Source organism: Orycteropus afer, unplaced genomic scaffold, assembly GCF_000298275.1.
Source record: "Orycteropus afer afer isolate SDZICR_OR568_19922 unplaced genomic scaffold, OryAfe1.0 scaffold00006, whole genome shotgun sequence".
Taxonomy (NCBI): Eukaryota; Metazoa; Chordata; class Mammalia; order Tubulidentata; family Orycteropodidae; genus Orycteropus; species Orycteropus afer.
Window position 1 is genome coordinate 20,031,230 of NW_006921593.1, and position 18,762 is coordinate 20,049,991.

Below are 18,762 nucleotides of genomic sequence, written 5' to 3' on the forward strand. Positions count from 1 at the left end.
TTTTTTGGTATTTTCACGCAAATTCTTCTGCTAGTTGGGGTTTAGTCCAAATCTGCATCCTTTCCTTCAAAGCTCGGGGGTCCAAGATTATCTTCTGTGTCTGTATTTATTGGTTTCCCTTTTCTTTGTTGAAGAGGGTCTGTGCAATCCTTCTGCCTAGTCCGCCATCTTGCCCCGCCTGAGAAGATGCTTTTTGAAAACTGATTTAAGTTTTGTTGCACATGATTTGTGCTTACTTAACAGTAATGAAAATTTAGCGAAATTGTGTATCAAAGAAAACCCACTGCCCTTGAGTCAATTCTGACTCCTAGTGACCCTCCAGGACAGAGTAGGCTGCCTATGGTTTCCAAAGCTGTCATCTTTCTGGGAATAGACTGCCACATCTTTCTCCTGCAGAGTGGCTGATGGGTTCAAACCAGGAACCTTTCTGTTAGCCAAGGTTAACCGCTGTGTCTGCAGGGCTCCATATCAAAGACATGGGTTCAGTAAACATTTTCTACAGTGCTGTCTAAAATTAGTGAAATAGTGCCCAGTACACTTTTCAGTGCAATACTGGAAACCAGAGTTGGAAATTGGACATTTCCAGTCACCCCCAAACTCCTTTATGGTTGTAGGGCTGCAGCGAGCGGTGGGCCCTCCCTCTTTAACCCTGCCCCCCTTGGCTGCCCCCCTGCCTGTAACTGGAGCCTCTGTTTGCTGGCTCAGGCGGGCTCACTCCACTCCAGTCTTGACTCCTCCACCCCTTCCAGGGTCCTGATTCGAGGTTGAACGTTCTCCTGGTCTTACGTGTGCTCGTACGTCGTGAGCTCGGAGAAGACGGGCAGACGTGGAATGCTCTGGTGTCACGGTGCTTGTATGTCTTGAGGTCGGAGAAGATTGGCTGCCTCTGTCCCTACTTCCCAAGGCAGCTAGTGTTTGTGTAGGAGGCGCTTAGTTTCTTCCTGGTGGATGAGTTTGTGGGTGTTTCCCCACAGCTGGTCCTCGAGGCCCCCGTGCAGAGCCACCAGCTATGTGGAGAGGAGCCCAAGGCGTCTCTTACGTGATCCATGTGGCTGCTGTGGGGACTGGGAGGGAGCAGGCCCAGGCCCCAGCCTGGTCTGTCCCACTGCTGCAAGGCTGGGCTCTTCCAGTGAAGAGCCAGGCAGTGAGGCTCTGGGCTCTGCGGGACACTCAACCCCTGTCTCTTGGCAGGAAGTAGCCACAGCAGGGCATAAGCGGGTATATGGGGGCCTCTGTCCCAGTGAAGCCTGTTTGCAGAAACGGCAGTGGTTGGGTTTACTCACTCCTGCACCAGAGGACACTGGCCCAGGCCCAATGGAATCGAAGCACGTGCACAAAGTGGCAGCTGGCCGTCCCCGTGCTGCAGGCGGTGCCTTTAGTCTGACTTGGTCTCTGCCCTGGCAGATTACAGCTCCCTTCCTCCGGGTCAGCATCTCCATCTGCTTGTTGCTGCTTCTGCCCTTAAGAAGCAGTTTCTTTTCCAGGAAGTTAGCCGAACTGTGAATCTGTCCCCCGTAGCGTCGTTTTTATATCCGAGAGGGCTCAGCAGGAGGTGACTGGCTTCACAGGTCAGGGCACCCAGGAGCTGGAGGACCTGGTGCTTACAGGCGGACGGCAAATGGCATGTAACCGTGGTAGCTGCTCCTTGCTGCCTGTGCAGTGACCCTCAGGAGAGCAGCCCGTCTTCCCTGCCCCTCAGCCACTGCGCCCTCCTGAAGGCAGCCCTTGTGGGTCTCAGGCAACCTGCCAGGGGTGGCGTGTCCCCGTCACACTGCGGGTCACAGCCCGGGTCACAGCCCGACAAGGCCAGTGCAGCCATGAGGCCACACATGAGCCCCCCTCCTCTGCCAGGAGAGCAGGGCCTCGAGGTGGGCACCCTGGGGTAGCTGCTGGCACCCTCTGCTTTCCCCCAGAGCTGCTAGGAACCGCGACTCCTGGAGAAGCTGTACTTGTCCTCTGCAGCCCTGGGGTGGGGGCAGCACTCCCCAGGGGTCAGGGGCTACGCTCCTCAGCACCCTGTTCTAGCTGCCTTCCTGGTCACAGCCATGGCCCAGTTCTCCAGTGGTCGGCGCCCTGGAGGAGGCCTCGTGGGTGGGCCACACCCTGCCCGCCCCTGGTGATGTCATGGAAGAGCCAGTCTCCTATCAGCCCTGGAGGGACTTGACACTTGCCTTTGGCTGGGGTGGATTTGGTGATCGGCCCCCACGTTAGTGACCTGCTTTCACTGTTAGTGTCAAACGGAGGGTCAGGAAGCAGCCTCCCGCGAGGATTAAACTTGGAGCAAACACTTGTCGAGTCGATTCCCGTCGGGGTGCCCTGTGCACTGCACAGCTGTCTGTGCCCTTTCATCCCAGGCCCTCCTCCTGCTGTGGGCACGGCTGTCCGTGCCCCTTCATCCCCGGCCCTCCTCCTGCTGAGGGCAGGGCTGACTCTGGGTCATTGCAGGCTCCCTGCCGCCCTTGGCTTCCACATGAGGAGCCAGCAGAGGAGGGAGTCGGACACGTAGCACCTTCTGCTTCTGCTACCCCCTGGGGCGTGAGGGTGTGGCGCCCTCTGTTGCCGGCCCTGGCTCTTCAGTGCCCTGTGTGGAGGGGATCTCGTGGGTTCTGCCTTCAAGTGCCTGTTAAGGTGTGGGTAGACAGCGTACCGTGAGAAGGGGCCCTGGAGGGTTTAGGGTTGACAGTACGACATGCACAGGGGAAAGTGACTTCGAAACGGCAGTTGGGCCCATTTTAAGCAGTGCGTAACTGACTTTCCCTCTTGTAGCTGCCAGGTCGGAAGTACCAGCCGGGGTACAACGCTGACGTGGGCGACACGTGGATCTGGCTGAAGTGAGTGGGCCTCCCCTGTGGCTGTGTGCGGCGATGGAGGACCTTCTGTCTGCCTGGCCCCTGGAGTCCCCACAGTGTTAAAGTGTGGAATGAAGTGAGCTGGAAACCACACAGCAGAGGCCTGGGGAGCAGAGAAGGGAGCGGAGGGAACCCGTCCACCCAAGAGGTTTGGGACTTGCTAGCTTTATTACGGCACGACCCATAATTATCACTGGGAAGGAGAGGGTCTGTGACAAAGACCAATGATTAGTGGAGGGGTTTCCCTTCATCCCACTTATGCTGTGTGTCAGGTATTAAGAAATAAAGCTATTTGTACGGAGCGCTGCCCTGTTACACATGTCCCTGTGAACACACAGACATAGCTTGCATGCATGCACACACAGACACGTCATGCACGTGTGTGTGAGCCATGTACACATCCTCCACTCCCTGGGGTTCATATGAGCACATGTACGCATCCTCCACTCCCTGCAATTTGGCTTAATCCAGACGGTGATGTGAGGAGGAGACCTCCTGAAGTCCTGACTGGATATCAGTTAGTAGTCTGGCTGCTGCGTTAGCGCAAAATGAAACAAAAGTGAGGAGAAAATACCAAAAGGAGGAAGAGAACGGCCACTGGCTTTGTTGGGACGCATTTTACAAGCTCATGAGAAATGGCTCAGGTGACAGCTCCTCGGAGGGCCTCAGTGCACCCACCTTCCTAGCCCTCGAGCAAGTGTCGGGTGTAAAATGCAGACACGTGACAGCACCGGCGCAAGCAGTCTTTGCTCTCCTTGGACGTCAAGCTGTGGATAAAACAGGAATGAGAAGGGACAGCGCATTTCTTCAGTCGCCTCCGTGGAAACACGGCAGATGGCCGTCACGGCCCCGTGACCTGTGGTCGGCCAGCAAGATGTCCGTTCCCTAACCCCCATCATGGCCCCGTGACCCGTGGTCAGCCGGCAAGATGTCCATGTCTTAATTTCTGAACGTGGACAGAGCACAGAGGGTCCAGACCTCAGCTTACTCGGTTAGCTGGAGGGCCCGGCCCACGGTGACGGGGTGACCCCAAGGAGGGCCATAGCTCACTCGGTTAGCTGGAGGGCCCGGCCCACGGTGACGGGGTGACCCCAAGGAGGGCCCGGCCCACGGTGATGGGGTGACCCCAAGGAGGGCCATAGCTCAATCGGTTAGCTGGAGGGCCTGGCCCCCTGGTAACAGGATGACCCCAAGGAGGGCCATAGCTCACTCGGTTAGCTGCAGGGCCCGGCCCGTGGTAACAGGATGACTTCAGGTGATGACTCCAAAGAGAATTGTGCTTGCTGGGTTAGCTGGAGGGCCAGCCCAAGGGACCTATATAAGCCAGGCCCCATGGGGCCTGTATAACTGCATGACTGAAGAAACGGGGCCTCATCCCACTAACCCCAGCACCACCTCAGGGCATGTGTGTCCTACTGATTGTGCAGCTGACCCAAGCCCTGGCATTGTTGTTGCCACCTATGGATGTGAAAACTGGGCAGTGAGTAAAGAAGACCAAGGAGAGTTGATGGTTTTCAGTTGTGGTGTTGGCAAAGGATGCTGTGGAAGAGCTAACAGATCCCTCCTGGAGAAGTGCAGCCGGAATGCTCCTTGTGAGCGAGAATGGCCAGACTTCAGCTCACCTACTTTGGTCATGATATAAGAAGGGGCCATTCCCTGGAGAAAGATGTCATGCTTGGTAAGGTGGAGGGTCAGTGAAGAAGGGGAAGGCCCTCAATGAGATGGATTGACACAGTGGCAGCATCGGTGGTCTCAGGCATAGCAAGGATTGGGAGGCTGGTGTGGGACCAGGCAGGGTTTCATTCTGGTGTACGTGGGGTCACTGTGAGTAGGGGCTGACTTCACGGCTCCTAACATCAATTGTGGCAAACTCCCTATTGCCTCAAAAACGTTTTTAATTTTGTTTCACCCCAAATGCCTTCTGTATTGGTTACCTCTAGTGCTGGTCTAATAGAAGAATACCATAAACATGCAGTTCTAAAGAAATAGGGTTGTTTTTTTTTTTTTCAGTTTGGAGGCTTTAAGTCCTAATTCAGACTGCCAGGCTCTAGGGGCTGGGTGAAAGCCCTTTAGCCTTGGCTTCAGCTCTGCCTCCTGCTCTAGACCCACTGAGCTAGAGGCGTTTCTTCACTCAGACAGCTGCTGGCTGCCGACGCCGCCAAGCCACGGTTGACAGAAGGCACAGTCCCTGGATCATCAGGCAGCTTGGCAGGCCACGAGTCAAGTCCAGAAACAGTCCCAGGATCTGCAGGCAACATGGCGGGCTGCTGAACACGCAGGGTCAAGGTGCCAAAGCCAGAGACCATTCCCCAAGGCGTCTCCTTATGTACCAGAAGCAGACCACAGTCCCTAAGGCAGACTCAGCTGCTCACAGTAGATTCCACCGTGGAGTTGACGACCAGCCTGATGGTGGGGAATCTACATCCAGCTGCCCAGCCAAGTTGACACACAACTACCACACCTGTTCCGAAAACATGGTTTCCACAAAAAGTTCAAAGCAGAAAGTCATTTGGTCTTGGCAGGGTTAAAAGCAGGCGTTTCCCCAGCCTCCATGGCTGTGGGCCAGCTGTGAGCCAGCCGAGGGGGGGCAGCTGCCCCCGGAAGGGCTGTGGGAGGCGTGTGGCTTGAGCGAGACCGAGGTCAGCGATCCTGTAGCAAGTGATGGCTTGGCAGACACTCATCAGAGCAGCCCAGTCCTGGGCCTGGTGGCCAGCAGTGTCTCGCCTGGCTGTTCCTCAGAACTGCTTGTGTGAATTTCACACGCGCGGCCTCCGCAGAAGCTGCCTGTGCCATGATGTCACCCCGAGAGCTGGTCCTCCGGAGGGGGCAGGCTCTGCCACGTGCCCTGCCCTTCTTGGAAAGGTGAGCTGTGCTGTCCTTCGCATTTCCAGCCTGGGAGGCTGGTAGCGGTGCAGGAGGGGAGGTCGGGGCCCAGGAGGAAAGCTGCCAGGTGAGAAGGTAACCAGGTCTGGATTCCTGGAGCCGGGAGAGACGCTCTGTGTCCCGAGGGCCTTCATTGCAGCCCTCGGCCCACGGAGCAGAGCGCTAGGGAACCCCTGTGTGGCTGCCTGCTGTCCTGCCATCATGAAGCCTGCCGCTGGTCCTGTTGCTTCTGGAACAGTCCGCACAAACTCAGTGGCTTACGACGACAACACGTGGGCTCTCTCACACTCTGACGGCCAGAAGCCCCACAGCCGAGGCATCGCAGGGCTCTTTCCTCAGGTTCCAGGGGAGTCTAGCTCCTTGCTCTCTGCAGCCTCCAGCAGCCCCGTGGTCCAGCGCTCGCAGCCATGCCTCACGTCACAACTGCCGCCCCTCATGCGAGAGCCCTGGGATGACACTGGGGCCACCCAGGTGACTCAGGACCATGTCCCCTTCAGGGTCCTTGCCTCACACCTTTTCACGTGGTCAGGGCCCAGGATGAGCACGTGGACATCTTGGGGGCCCTTGTTTGTGCCCAGAGACCGAGTAAAAGGGCCCACAAGGCTGGCCATGAGGGTCTGGTCAAGGCCCAGCTGTACGCACAGTGGGGCTGTGGCCACGAGGGTCCCCACACAGCAGCGGAGACTGTGGGGCATCAGCTGCTCAGCCAGGCGCCTTCCTGTCCCCACAGCTGTTAACAGCCCTCCCTGGCTGGCCCGGCCCCTGGTCACTCAGGTGGGCACAGTGCTGCCTCCCCAGCCGGGTCTCCAATCACTTGTGTGGGCACCGTGTCACCCTCACTCCAATCTAGAGCCCCATTCCCAGGTGTGGGCGTGCTGCCCCCTCCAAGCAGGTCCCCATTCACTCGTGGGCATATACTGCCCCCACCCCTGACCCAGGTCCTCCTCATCCAGGTGTGGGCACCGTGTCACCCCCTGCCCCTGATCTGGGTCCCTGTCACCTGGTTGTGGGCACCGTGCTGCCCTCCCATCCCTGATCCGGGTCCCCGTCACCCAGGTGTGGGCACCGTGTCGCCCTTGGGCCCCTCCCCGTCACCCAGATGTGGGCAGCGTCACCCCCGGCCCGGTCCCCGTCACCCATATGGGGACATCAGTGACACCGTGTCATAGAACCGCTCCCCAGGGTTCTCAGGAGCTGTTTTTCCAGAAGTAGGTGGTCAGGCCCTCCTGCGAGGCACCTCTGGGTGACCGCAAACCTCCAGCCTCTCCGTGAGCAGCGAGCATTAGCCGTGGGCACTGGGACCTGCTCACCACGGTCAGTCCAGCAGCAGCTGCCTGACGGGCCCCCAGGGATGAATGTCGGCTCAGGTCTCCATCACCGGCTGCGGTCCTGGCGAGGCTGTGGCTGAAACCTGGAAAGAAGCTGCGCCCAGATCCTGCCTGTGCCACTGGCCCCGGGACTCAGTTTCCCCATGTGCACCATGCTCTGCGTTTGGTGAGAGCAAATGGGCCAGAGCTCACACAGGGACAGCTCATCCCTCAGGAACCACGGCTCAGGAGGCCAGCTCTGAGGTTCCTCTCAGTGACCCCAGGCCTGTGAACTTGTCGGGAGGCAAGGTGTTGGCCCTGCCTCCTCCAGAGTCTCCCTGCTGAGCAGGCCTCCGGGACTTGCTTCAGGCAGGTCTCCAGGTAGGTGGCAGGGGAGGGTCTGTGAGCCCTGGCTGAACCAGCGGGTGCTGAGGTGGGTGGCATCTCCAGAGCCCCGAGTCCAGAGACAGCATCATCCCCGGCCATGCTCTGGATAGAGTGTGGTGGGGCTCTCAAAGGGCAGAGGGTGGTTGCGTCACGGAGAGGAGACCATCCCTGCTTGTTACCTGGCTGGGACGTAGGGGGCACGGCCCGCGGCCACCAGGGGGCACCAGAGCCACGTGCCTTGGCCGTGTTCTGAGGAGAAAAACACGCCCAAGCAGGGTGGTGGGGATGCAGCCCCTGCCTGCAGCTGCCAGAGCTCCAGGTTGGGAGAAGCCCGCTTCCCAGGGCCCTGCCGGCAGGACGGCTCTTCCAGAACCATCACCGGGACCCCTGAGCGAGCCTTGGGGCCCTGAGGGTTCAGCTGGGGCAGGATGGACCAGTGGGTAGAGTGAGGGTGCGCCCCACTAGGGGTTCGCCAGCAGAAGGGCAGCCAGGCAGCCAGGGCATCTGCCACTCTCAGCCCTGGGGGTCCCAGTAACAGGCTTGGTGGCCCCCAGGCGGCAACTGGGGCACTTGGGGACCCTGGTGTACTGGAGCAGGGCATGTGTAATTGCCAGCCGGTGGGGCCAGAGACAGATGAGGGGGCCTCCTCACGGTCACATGTGGGGTCAGGAAGTGGCCGTGGGATGGATCCAGTGGGCTGAGGCTGCAGGGAGCTGTAGTGGCCACAGTGCAGGCCCGTCCACGCCATCAGTGTGTATGTGTGTGCTGGGCTGCGGTGCTCACCAGGGGTGCAGTGGGGGCAGGGCAGGGCTGCCCCTGAAGAAATGACTCTCCAACCAAGACACAAGTGTGTGGGGCCTCAGCAGAGGCCCTGCATGGGCCCCTGAGACACAGAGAAAGGGGTACGGGTGCCTCCAGAGAGTGGCACCCGTGAGAGGGGCAGGGAGAAGGCACTGCAGGCCTTGGGGAGCTTCAGGAACACAGCCTTTGGCCTCAGGGCCCCGGGAGGCCCAGAACCTCTTCAGCAGGGGCACAGGGTCTGCCTGCTGTGTAAACGGCACTGGGCTGCAGAGAGGGGAGCACAGAGGTCCAGGAGGAGTGGGTTCTCAGGAGCAATTGTGGGAGGGATGGTGGTCAGCACTTGGGAGGAGAGTCAACCAATGAGGTGTGAAGGCAGAGGAGGCAGGAGACCAGGACTCTGGTCAGGCTGGGAAATGAAGGGCTCTCCTGACAGGTCGCCAGCTCTGGGGTCCCTTTTGCTTGTCAGGGGATCCCTGCTCTGGAGGAGTTGGGTGCAGTGGGTGTCAGCCTGGTGCCTCTCATTGGCAGCAAAGTGAAGTGGAATCACTGAATGTCCCCCCCCCCCAGTCCCTGACAGAATGGAAAAAGAAATTAGGAAAAGAATCCCAGTAGAAACCAAACAGGGCCTTCAACTCAACAGGGCCAAGGACAGAAGCAAGGCTCCACGCAGAGCAGAGGTGCCAGACAGCATGGCTGTGAGCTGCTGCCATGTCCCCAAGCACCTGTGAGTGACCACGCACCTCATCTTCAAAGACACAGGCAGTGGTGACATCGGCTTTAGGGGAAACAGGAAAACGAACCATGAGCCAACTCTAGAGGAAGGGAATGTTCCAGGATACATTGGCCGGGAAGACTGCTCAACCTTCATGAGGTCCGCTCACCTCTACTGAGGTCTAGCTGGCCCTGGTCCAGGACATTTCATGGAAAAGAGCAAAAAGGAACTAGGCGTTTTTACCAAGTGCTTCATCTGATCTGCTGCTTCACCCACCATTTCCTCAAGTTTCCCCAAAGTGGCAGAACACAAACTAGCCGTCAAACTATGGCTCAGGGCAAAGCACCCCATTGCCAGGTACTGTGGGAAGAGGGTGCACTGTCAGAACATACGGGAGATTGGGACTAAGCTGCTGAAGCTTAACTGTCAGGGAATGGGGCCAAGCAAATATGCAAACATGTCCCAGAAGAAGAAATGATTCAATGCGTATGAAAGGACCGCAGCATGGAAAAGGCCACCAAGTAATGCAGAACAAAGATCAACAGACATTTATTGTCTCACCGCTATGGAGGCCAGGAGTGAAGTCAGGTGGTGAAAATGGCCTCTCTGGAAGGTGCCAGTGGAAGAGCCTTTCCCATCTCCCCCAGCTTCTGGTGACCTCAGCTGTTCTTTGTTGGGTAGATACATCTTCCCACGGCTCTCTCTGTCTTTGTGCCTTCTCTCTCATGATGGCGCTACTCAAGTGGGATGAGGACTCCAGTGTGACCCAGGGTTGACCTCACCAATAACTTCCCAAAGACCCTGTTTCTGAACAAGATCACATTTACAGGCAGGGAGATGGTTAGGATTTCAAACTTCAATGGATCTTTCTGAGGGACACAATTCAATCCCTAACATGGTATAAATATAAAGTAGGGGACACCAATGTGATTCTAGACCTCAGGACGCAAATTGAAGGTCACAACAGTCTCAGTAGAGAACTGATACATAAATTAGAAATCACACAATAGACAAGGCCGAAATCAAGATACTAACAGGAAGCAGTGGTTCTCAAGTGCGCTCCTTGGTGTTGGCATCATGAGAAAGCTCATTAGACACTCACACTCGTAGGCCCCGCCCAGCCCTATTGGTTCAGAAGATGTGGACGTGGGACCTGCCCCCTGTGCTGTGAGAAGCCAGCTGAGTGATTCCGAAGCAGAGGGAAGTGTGGGGACCACGACCTAAAGGAGAGGCTTCAGACAAGCCCGGTCAACAAGGCAGGTCAAAACAGCTCCATTTGTATTCAGAGCTTTACATGTATGGATTTCATTTATGTTAAGACTATCAAAAGACAACCCAACATACGGATAATTGGTGTTCTTAAAGTAGCAATTCAAACAGATGCAATGGAAAAACAGAATACCAAAAAAAAAAAAAATCCCTAAAATGAACAACTGGCTCTACATATTGAAAGATCACACCATGTCTGAGCACACACACACACACACATGCATACACACATGTACACATATTTACACAGGCACATGTGCAGGCACATGGCACACACACAAATGCATACACATGTACACACAGGCACATGTGCATATTGAAAGATCACACTGAGCACATACGCATGCACACAAATGCATACACAAATGTACACACAGGTACACACAGGTACATGTGCAGGCACAGGTACACACACATGCATATACACATATACATAGGCACAGGCACAGGCACAGGCACAGGCACACACAAGTGCATACACACATGTATACAGGCACACATAAGACACATGGACACAAATACATGTGTACACACATACACACGGGCACATGTGCAGGCACAGGCCCACACACATATGCATGTGTGCATATACAGACATGTACATGCACACACACGTGCACACACACATGCTCACACACGTTTCATTCTGCTCGACAAGTAGACATCAAAAAAACCAAACCCACTGCCATTGAGTTGAGTAGACACAAGCAGCTTAAGTTTTTGAACTTCAGGCAGAAAGGATATACATCTGAGCAGCAAATCACCTAAAAGGTAGAAAAATTAGAATAACAGCAGGGACAGTCTTTACACAGCCACTTCGAAAGCCAAAGTACAGTGGAGCCGTGACCACAAAGGACCCCAGTCATTCAAAAGCGTGCAGCCAGCTCAGCTGTCATTGACACCTAAAGGCAAGAGGCAGACTGGGCAACTGTGGACTAGCTCAGGGGTCAAAGGTGAAATCCAGCCAATTAAGAGAGAACTCAGAATTTAAAACTCAAGCAGGGAGCCTTTGTGGAGGACAGCACGGGGAGCGCAGAACCCATTTACATCTAAAGCCCATGTAAGTACTTAGAATCCTGAACAGAACAGGAAAGCTCATCTTAGAAACTTGGACAGCAGACAAAAGACAGAACCAAAACTTAGAATATTGGGAGAAGGAAGATGGGAGGAAGTGTGGAAACACAGTGTCCTCAGCGAGGCTAAAAATGACTCCAACCTTCTGAGCATTTTGAAATCCTGTGAATCTTGGAGGGGTGTTAACTCTATTGTGGTGCAGAGACATTTCAAGTTTAGAAAACCCATTAGTTTTACTTCCATTTGCTTCCTTTGTTAAAGACTAAAATTCAATTAAAATAACATCTATAAAAATAGCATCTACAGTAAGATTCCATTTTATAAAAAGTGTTCCTCTCGTTCCATTTTTATATGTGCCCAAAAAATCTGGAGTGATGTTCACTGATGTTATTCATGGGCTTTCTGAAGTTGGTGATTTTTTTTCTTTCTTCCTCAACTTTGGTTGTCATTTTGTCAGAGTAGAGGGACCCTGTGAGGTCAAGGGTTAACAGAAGCAGATGTCTGAGGTCGTCAGAGCCCATCAAGGCAAGTCCCTCTCACTTGTTTGTTGATGGGTTTTTCTCTGCCATGTGTTGTCTTCTTGTCCCCTCTTCAACAGAGGTTCCCACCATTGTACTTAATGCATACATCTTTTTCCTATGTGGACGATTATTGTTTTGTGTGTGTGTGACTTAATGCACGTGAGTGATCTGGACTCTCTCACTTTCTGTCACTTTTTTGTTTGACCCTTCCTTGTTGCTATGGATACACCTGGTGTGGTGGTTTCTGACTGCTCCGTAGTATTTCACGATGCTTTCTCCTGATACATGTGCATTGATGGATGCCTTTCTAGAGTGACAGATGAGCCAGCCTCCCACGATGCTACAAGAACAACCTAACGCGTGTAGAAAAAGGAAGTGTGCTTTAAAGAAAGCTGCACATCACCAAAGTCACAATAAAAGAAAAGTAATGAAAGAGAGAGAAGGGAGGGAGGGAGGGGGAGGCAAGACAGACAGAGGAGACTAGCGCTGTCTAGGGGATGTTCTCCGAGGTTATCCGACTTAGCCTTTTATTGTCTGGTTGATACTTCAACTCTGCAAGCTGTAGGGAAGCGATACCAGTAATACAGAACAATGAGTAGGGACCTGCAAGTTCTGTCCCATCTCGGGGGGGCACCCGCTCCGCGTGGGAAGCCGGGTTGCCTCTCCCTGCACATTGCCTCCTGGGTCCCTGATCGGTGATGGTGTCTCTCCTGGGATTCCCTTGGGAACCGGTTGTAGCGTCTGGTCCCGGCAGCGATTACCAAGCAGACCAGCCTCTCCATCACACGCTCCTTTCTGCATCACTGCGAGAGCCACCCGTGTGGTCTTTCTGAAAAGTTTCTTTAACGTAGCGTCCCCTAGTGGGTTTGTCTGAGAACTTTTTTTGAGAAATATACCGAGGCATGCCACGATGCCTGTGGTGGCTGATGCGCACTCACACGCGGCTCTCTTCTTCCAGGCTCCCAGGAGACAGCCCTGCTCGGCCCCCTGTCCTTGCACAGTACCTCATGGCTCGTGCTGACCAGTGGGGTAGTGGTGGCAGGTGGCCATCCTTCCCGGGCCAAAGCAGAGAACAGCCACAAGGAGACCTCTGTCCTCAGGCTCTTGTCTCTCGCCATGGTGACTGGCAAGTGTTGCATCAAGGTTTGGCACACTGTGGCCCGCGGGCCAAATCTAACCCACCATCTGTTAATGTTTGCAGGGAAAGTGTGCACAGTGAATCACGTTCCCCTGTAACTAGTTCTACACGAGTTACTCAGTGACATTGAGTCCGTGTTTGACAGCGTGTCAGCCTTCTCATTGTCTGCATCCTGGCCTTCCATTCCCAGTCCCCAGCTTCCTTGTCCCCACCTTCTCGGCTTTGCGTTCGGGCCGTCATGGGCCATTTGGTCTCGTGTGGATGGCTTTCTAAAGGAGCACGGGACTGAAGGGTATTACTCTGTTTGTGAGCCACTCTGTCACTCAGCTAAAACGTGATCTCTGGGGATCGTTTCAGGTCAAGGTTTAAGGGGCATCTCACGGTGATATCACCATCTGTTTTTATAAATAAAGTTTTATTGAGACACAGCCTGTTCTGGTTCCCTAGTGCCGCTCTGACAAGAATATACCACAAATGGGATGGCCTTAACAAACAGGAGTTTATTCTCTCACAGTCTGGAGGCTTTAAGTCCAAGTTCAAAGTGCCAGCCTCTAGGGGCTGAGTGAAAGCCCCTCAACCTTGGGGTCCAGCTCTGCCTCCTGCTCCCGGCCCACTGGAGCTGGAGGTACTTCTTCACTCAGACAGCTGCTGGCTGCTGAGGCTGACAAACCCAAGGTTGACAAGTAAAAAGGCATAGTCCCGATGTTACCAAATCACATGACAGGCCATTAATTTAAGTCCATTGTAAGTCCCGAGGTCGGCAGAGCATGGCAGGCTGCTGAGCAATGACACGGCTACGTGCAGGGTCCAAGCGTGCCACAGGCTAGAGACCATTCCCAAGGCTTCTCCTTATATACAGGAAGCAGACCACATCCCAAAGGCAGCTACTCAGCTGCTTGTGGTAGATCCCACCATGCAGTTGATTGCCAGTCTCCTCATGGGGAATAACTACCACCAGCTGCCCAGCCACTCAACCAGACCCAGCCAAGTTGACACACAAACATAACCACCACAAAGCCATACCCCATTCATTGATATTCTCCCTATGGCTGTTTGGGAGCTATAAAGGCAGAGTTGAATGGGTGTGACAGACACTCTGTGACCCACAAAACCAAAACCAGTTTCTGTCTGGCCCTTTACAGGCTTTGTGGGCTCCTCTTCCAGACGGCGGAGCTTGCCCCACTCTGGGTCCCTCAGGCACGGTGTGAAGCAGAACGCACTCCACCCCACACGTAATCCATCCGTAACATGAGCAGGAAGCAACCTTGCTGGGCTGAGCTGTTGTGGTCTGGGGTGTTCGTTTGTTCCCACAGCACAGCCTGGCTTCCCCTGCCTGCCTTGGACTCTGCAGAGAACTCAGTCCGCTTTCCTGCAAAATGGCAGCTCTCACCTACCCTTCAGCCAGTGCCACGAAGCTTCCTTTCACACCTTCCAACATTCGGCAGGGTCCAGCTTCCTGCTTCCAGTGAAAAGAGCAAGGGATAGCCTTTTGTTCCAATTTTCTGTTTACTAATAACCTTGAGCATGTCTTTGTGTGTGTGCAGAAGCAGGACTGGGCAATCCGCTGCCATGAAGACTGACCCTGGGAAGCCCAGTGGGGGTTGCTGTGAGTCGATGGCTTGTGTTTCTTATGTGCTCACCACCTGCCTGGATTTCTTCTCAGTGGTCTGCTCGTGCCTTCGGCCCTCGCCTGGACGGCTGCTTGTCCCCTGCTGCTGTGGAGGAGCGGCTCTTCGTGTTCCAGAAGCTTCAGACATTCCAAACACCGGCCCCTGCCTACTTCATGGACATATTTGAATGGCTCAAATCCTTCATAATGAGCTTGGATATATTTTACAAAAACAATAAGGTGATTTTTCTTTAAAATCCCCAAACAAAAAGTGTGGTGGGAATGGAAATGTTTTGAGCAGAGACGTTGGAAGGAGTGGCCCGTCCCCTCGGGGCATCCGGGCTGTCGCAGTGGCACGTCCCTGCACACGCAGGGTCTGCTCCTTTGTGTCTGTCCTCCTCGCTTCGCATGGAGCTCCTCACACCTTCTCCCCTAGAAACCCAGGAACATTTCAGCAGTTGTCCTGCTGGGTTTGATTTGAATAAATCATCTCCTTGGTCAGTTGCCAGCAGCCTCTGGCTGGCGTGTCTGGGGCCTGCTGAGGTTGCAGCCCAGGTGTGCTGGAATGCCACCGACCCCAAACAGCCACCTCTTTCTGCTCTCACCTGGGAACTGTTGAGCTATGACTGCCCTCTCCTCCCCGGGGGTGGGGTGGGTGGGGTGGCTAAAGTGTTGTCATCCGGGGTCCTAGCTGTTCCCAGGCCCCAAGTCTTTCCCCCACATCTGGATACTGCTGTCACGGCTTGCATCTACCTAAGAGCTCTGTCAAACATTAGTCATCTGTGAGGCAAACACTTTCCACTTTGCAATATTTCCTCCAACTAGGCGGTTGGACAGGATCCAAACTGTCGATGGGAGACACTAACACCCTTATTGTGCTCTGTGTGTGGGTTTTATTAAGCTGACATACTTTTGAAGTGACGCCTGGAAACACTCTCGCCACCCTGTTGTCCTGCACTGTTGGGACCATCTTTCATCACTCCCCATGGCTCTGTGCAGCCCCGAGCCCGAGCCTTGTCTCTCCACTGCCCCCTGTTCAATTATGTTTTGTCTGGGAGGGCTGCCATGTTGGAACCTGGGCCTCGCCAACAGGACTGCTTTCCAGGGCGCCACCTCCAACACGGCTCCTTGGCAGTGGTGGGAGGCACAGGATTTCTCAACCCATCTGCGTCACCAGCCACAGCTGCTCTGAGCAGAGCCCCGCTCTGCTGGGGGGCCGCACCCTTTGAGGGAGTTGCCAAATCAAAGGCGTCCTGCCCCACATGGACACATAGGAACGTTTCCCATTATTTATACACCCCCCGACAAAATAGGAAGCGAGGGGTCTATCAGACACGTTGGACACTGAAAATAGGAGCCCCTGTGTGTCCTTTAAGAAGCTCTGATGATGCAGTGGGTAAGGCTCTGGGCTGCTAACCAGAAGGGTGGCAGTTCAAACCCAGCAGCTGCTCCACAGGAGGAAGCCGAGGCAATTTCCTTCCAGAAAGATTCACAGCCTTGGAGACCCAGTGGGGGTTGCCATGAGTCAGAACCGACTCGATGGCATGGGTTTGTTTTTTGTTCCGTGCTCTCTAGTGGCTGAGCAGGCCTGCGGCCATCTTGGTGGAGTCACGCATTTGTTCCCCGTGGTGTCTGCAGCACAGCTGGAGATCTAGGGAAGCCACCTCATCCGACTGCTGCCAGCTGTGACCTCACGTCAACCACCAGCACATGTGCCAGGCGCGTTCTCTAAGCATCTGTCACACATGTCAGCATGTGATGTGTGACACGCATGAACGCCGCACTCCTCACAGCAGCCCTGTGTGTGGCGGGGTGCTGCTAACAGCCTCATTTTACAGTTGAGGAAACTGAGGTCCAGCAACGACCCAAGATAGGAAGTGGGGGGCTGTGCAGAGCTAGGGGTCACCACAACTAAAATGCAAGCCGGTTGCTGTCAGTGACTGTGCCTCATGGTGGCGCCATGTGTCCCAGGATAGAGCTGAGCTCCGCCAGGCATTCTTGCCTGTCATCTTACGGAAGCCGATCATGAGGCCTTTCCTCCGAGGTGCCTCTGGGTGGGTTTGAACCACAAACCTTTCCACTATTAGTCGAGCACAAACCATTGCCCATCCAGGGACTTCTGGGGTTTACACCATCCTCTTTACCCCTAAACAATGCTGGCCTCACAGACACACTTTTATTGTTTTTAACTGGGATTTGGGTGAAAGTTTATGGAGCAAATTCACTTTGCATGCAGCAGCTCACATACACTTTGTCTCAGGACACTGACTACAATGTACCCCAATGCAACAGCTCCCCTCCCATTTCCCAATAATTACCTCTTCCCTGTGTCCATCCCTCCATGCACTCCTGCCCCCTGAGCTGTCTCCCTGTACCTACACAGCCCTTCTTTCTCCCATGATTGTTCTCGCCAAGGAGTGTATCTACCTAATGTTAAGTGTTCAGCTCATATGCCTGTCTTTTGTTTGGCTGGAAGCCACAGGTGTGGGTTCAATTCCAGACCTGAAGGGCAGCTAGTGACCATAGTCTCGGATTACACCAGGTTCTATCACACCAGCAAACCTGTCCCCCCCCCCTTTTTTTTTTAAATAATTTTGAGTTTGGTTTCACATTGTTCTCCCACTCTATCCAGGATCTCCTGCATAGATCCCACTCTGAGTGGTTGGCAGTGGTAGCCAGGCATACCTAGATCTTCTGGTCCCACAGTTATATAGGTTGAGGATCACATGGTGTGCCCTTAGACTAATTGTTTCCATGAGTCTTTGGTTCTCTTCATTTCTCTTTACTCTGGATGAGGACAGTCCCATCATTGCATCTAGATGGTCACTTGAAAGCATTTAAGATCCTAGTCACTACTTGCCAAAGTAGGATGTGGAACAATGTTTTTGTGTAGTATGTTATGCCAATTGAGCTTGATGTCCCCTGCAACCAAAGGCCAAAGTCCATGGGTCCAACTACTTACTGCCTCCAGGTAGCTGGTTGTGGCCAAGAAGTGACTACAACCTTGTCCCTTGTCAGCTCTACTATATACCTGGAAATTCTTACAGAACATACAAATACACTTGTAGAAACACTGTCCGCCAACCCTATGCATGGTCATGGGCACACTCCCCTCTGCATAGACATACTTAATCATTCAGCCTGTCCACCCATCTATCCATCTGTAGATCAGTGTTTGACATCACTGACAATGCAGTACCGTATGTGCTAAAGGGTTCATCTTTGTTGTCTATACCTCCCATACACCTCTCTATGTCTTCCTCTTTCTCGATGCCACCATGTTGATCACTCACATTTGGTACATTGCCCTTTTCTTCACCCAAATCAGTACTTGTTTCTACCTATCTAACATTGTTCCCTCCCCTCTCCTCCCACCCCTGATAACCAACAAAGAAAATTTCCTTCCATATATAAACCTTTCTTTGACTTTTTTAGTATAACGGACTAATACAATATTTGTCCTTCCATGATTGACTTATTTCACTCAGCATAATGTCCTCCAACTTCATCCAAGTTATGCAGTGTTTTGCAGATTCTACATTATTCTTTAGGGTTGCACAGTATTCCATTGTATGTATGTACATAGTTTTGTCATCCATTCTTCTGTTGCTGGGCACCTAGACTGTTGCCATATTTTTGCTATGGTAAATAGTACCATGATGAACATGGATATGCATATATCTGTTCTTGTCCTGGTTCTCACTTCTTTATGATACATACCTATTAATGGGATGGCTGGGTCAAACGGTATTTCTAATTCCAACTTTTTAAGGAATTGCCACACTGCTTTCCACAGTGGTTGTATCATTTGACAGTGCCACCAGCAGGGTATGAGAGTCCCAATCTCTCTGCATCCTCGCCAGGAGTTGTTATTTTCTGTCTTGTTGAACTTTGCGACTAGTGCTGGGGCAAGACTGTATCTCCTTGTTGTTTTGATTTGCATCTCCATAATGGCTGATCATCGTGAACATTTTTCATGTGTTTTTTGGCCACCTAAATATCCTCTTTGGTAAAGCGTCTATGTATGTCTTTGACCCATTTTCTAATGGGCTTATTTGTCTTTTTGTTGTTGAGGGGCTGGTTGTTGTTGTTGTTGTTATGTGCCATCGAGTCGGCCCGACTCATAGCGACCCCTCCTTGGGTTTCCGAGGCAGTATCACTACGGAAGTAGGATTGCCCAACCTTCCTTCCGAGGAGTGGCTGGTGGGTTTG

General features: G+C 53.6%; 1 protein-coding gene across 1 annotated transcript in view; it reads left to right on the forward strand.

Moving 5' to 3' along the window:
* NDUFA10 (NADH:ubiquinone oxidoreductase subunit A10) overlaps positions 1–2,835 on the forward strand; it is a 48,736-nt gene extending 45,901 nt beyond the window's left edge. The window contains exon 10 of the mRNA XM_007941506.2: positions 2,767–2,835. Within this exon, the coding sequence (XP_007939697.1) occupies positions 2,767–2,835 (69 nt within the window). The remainder of the gene's footprint in view (positions 1–2,766) is intronic.
* Positions 2,836–18,762: the final 15,927 nt, after the last annotated feature.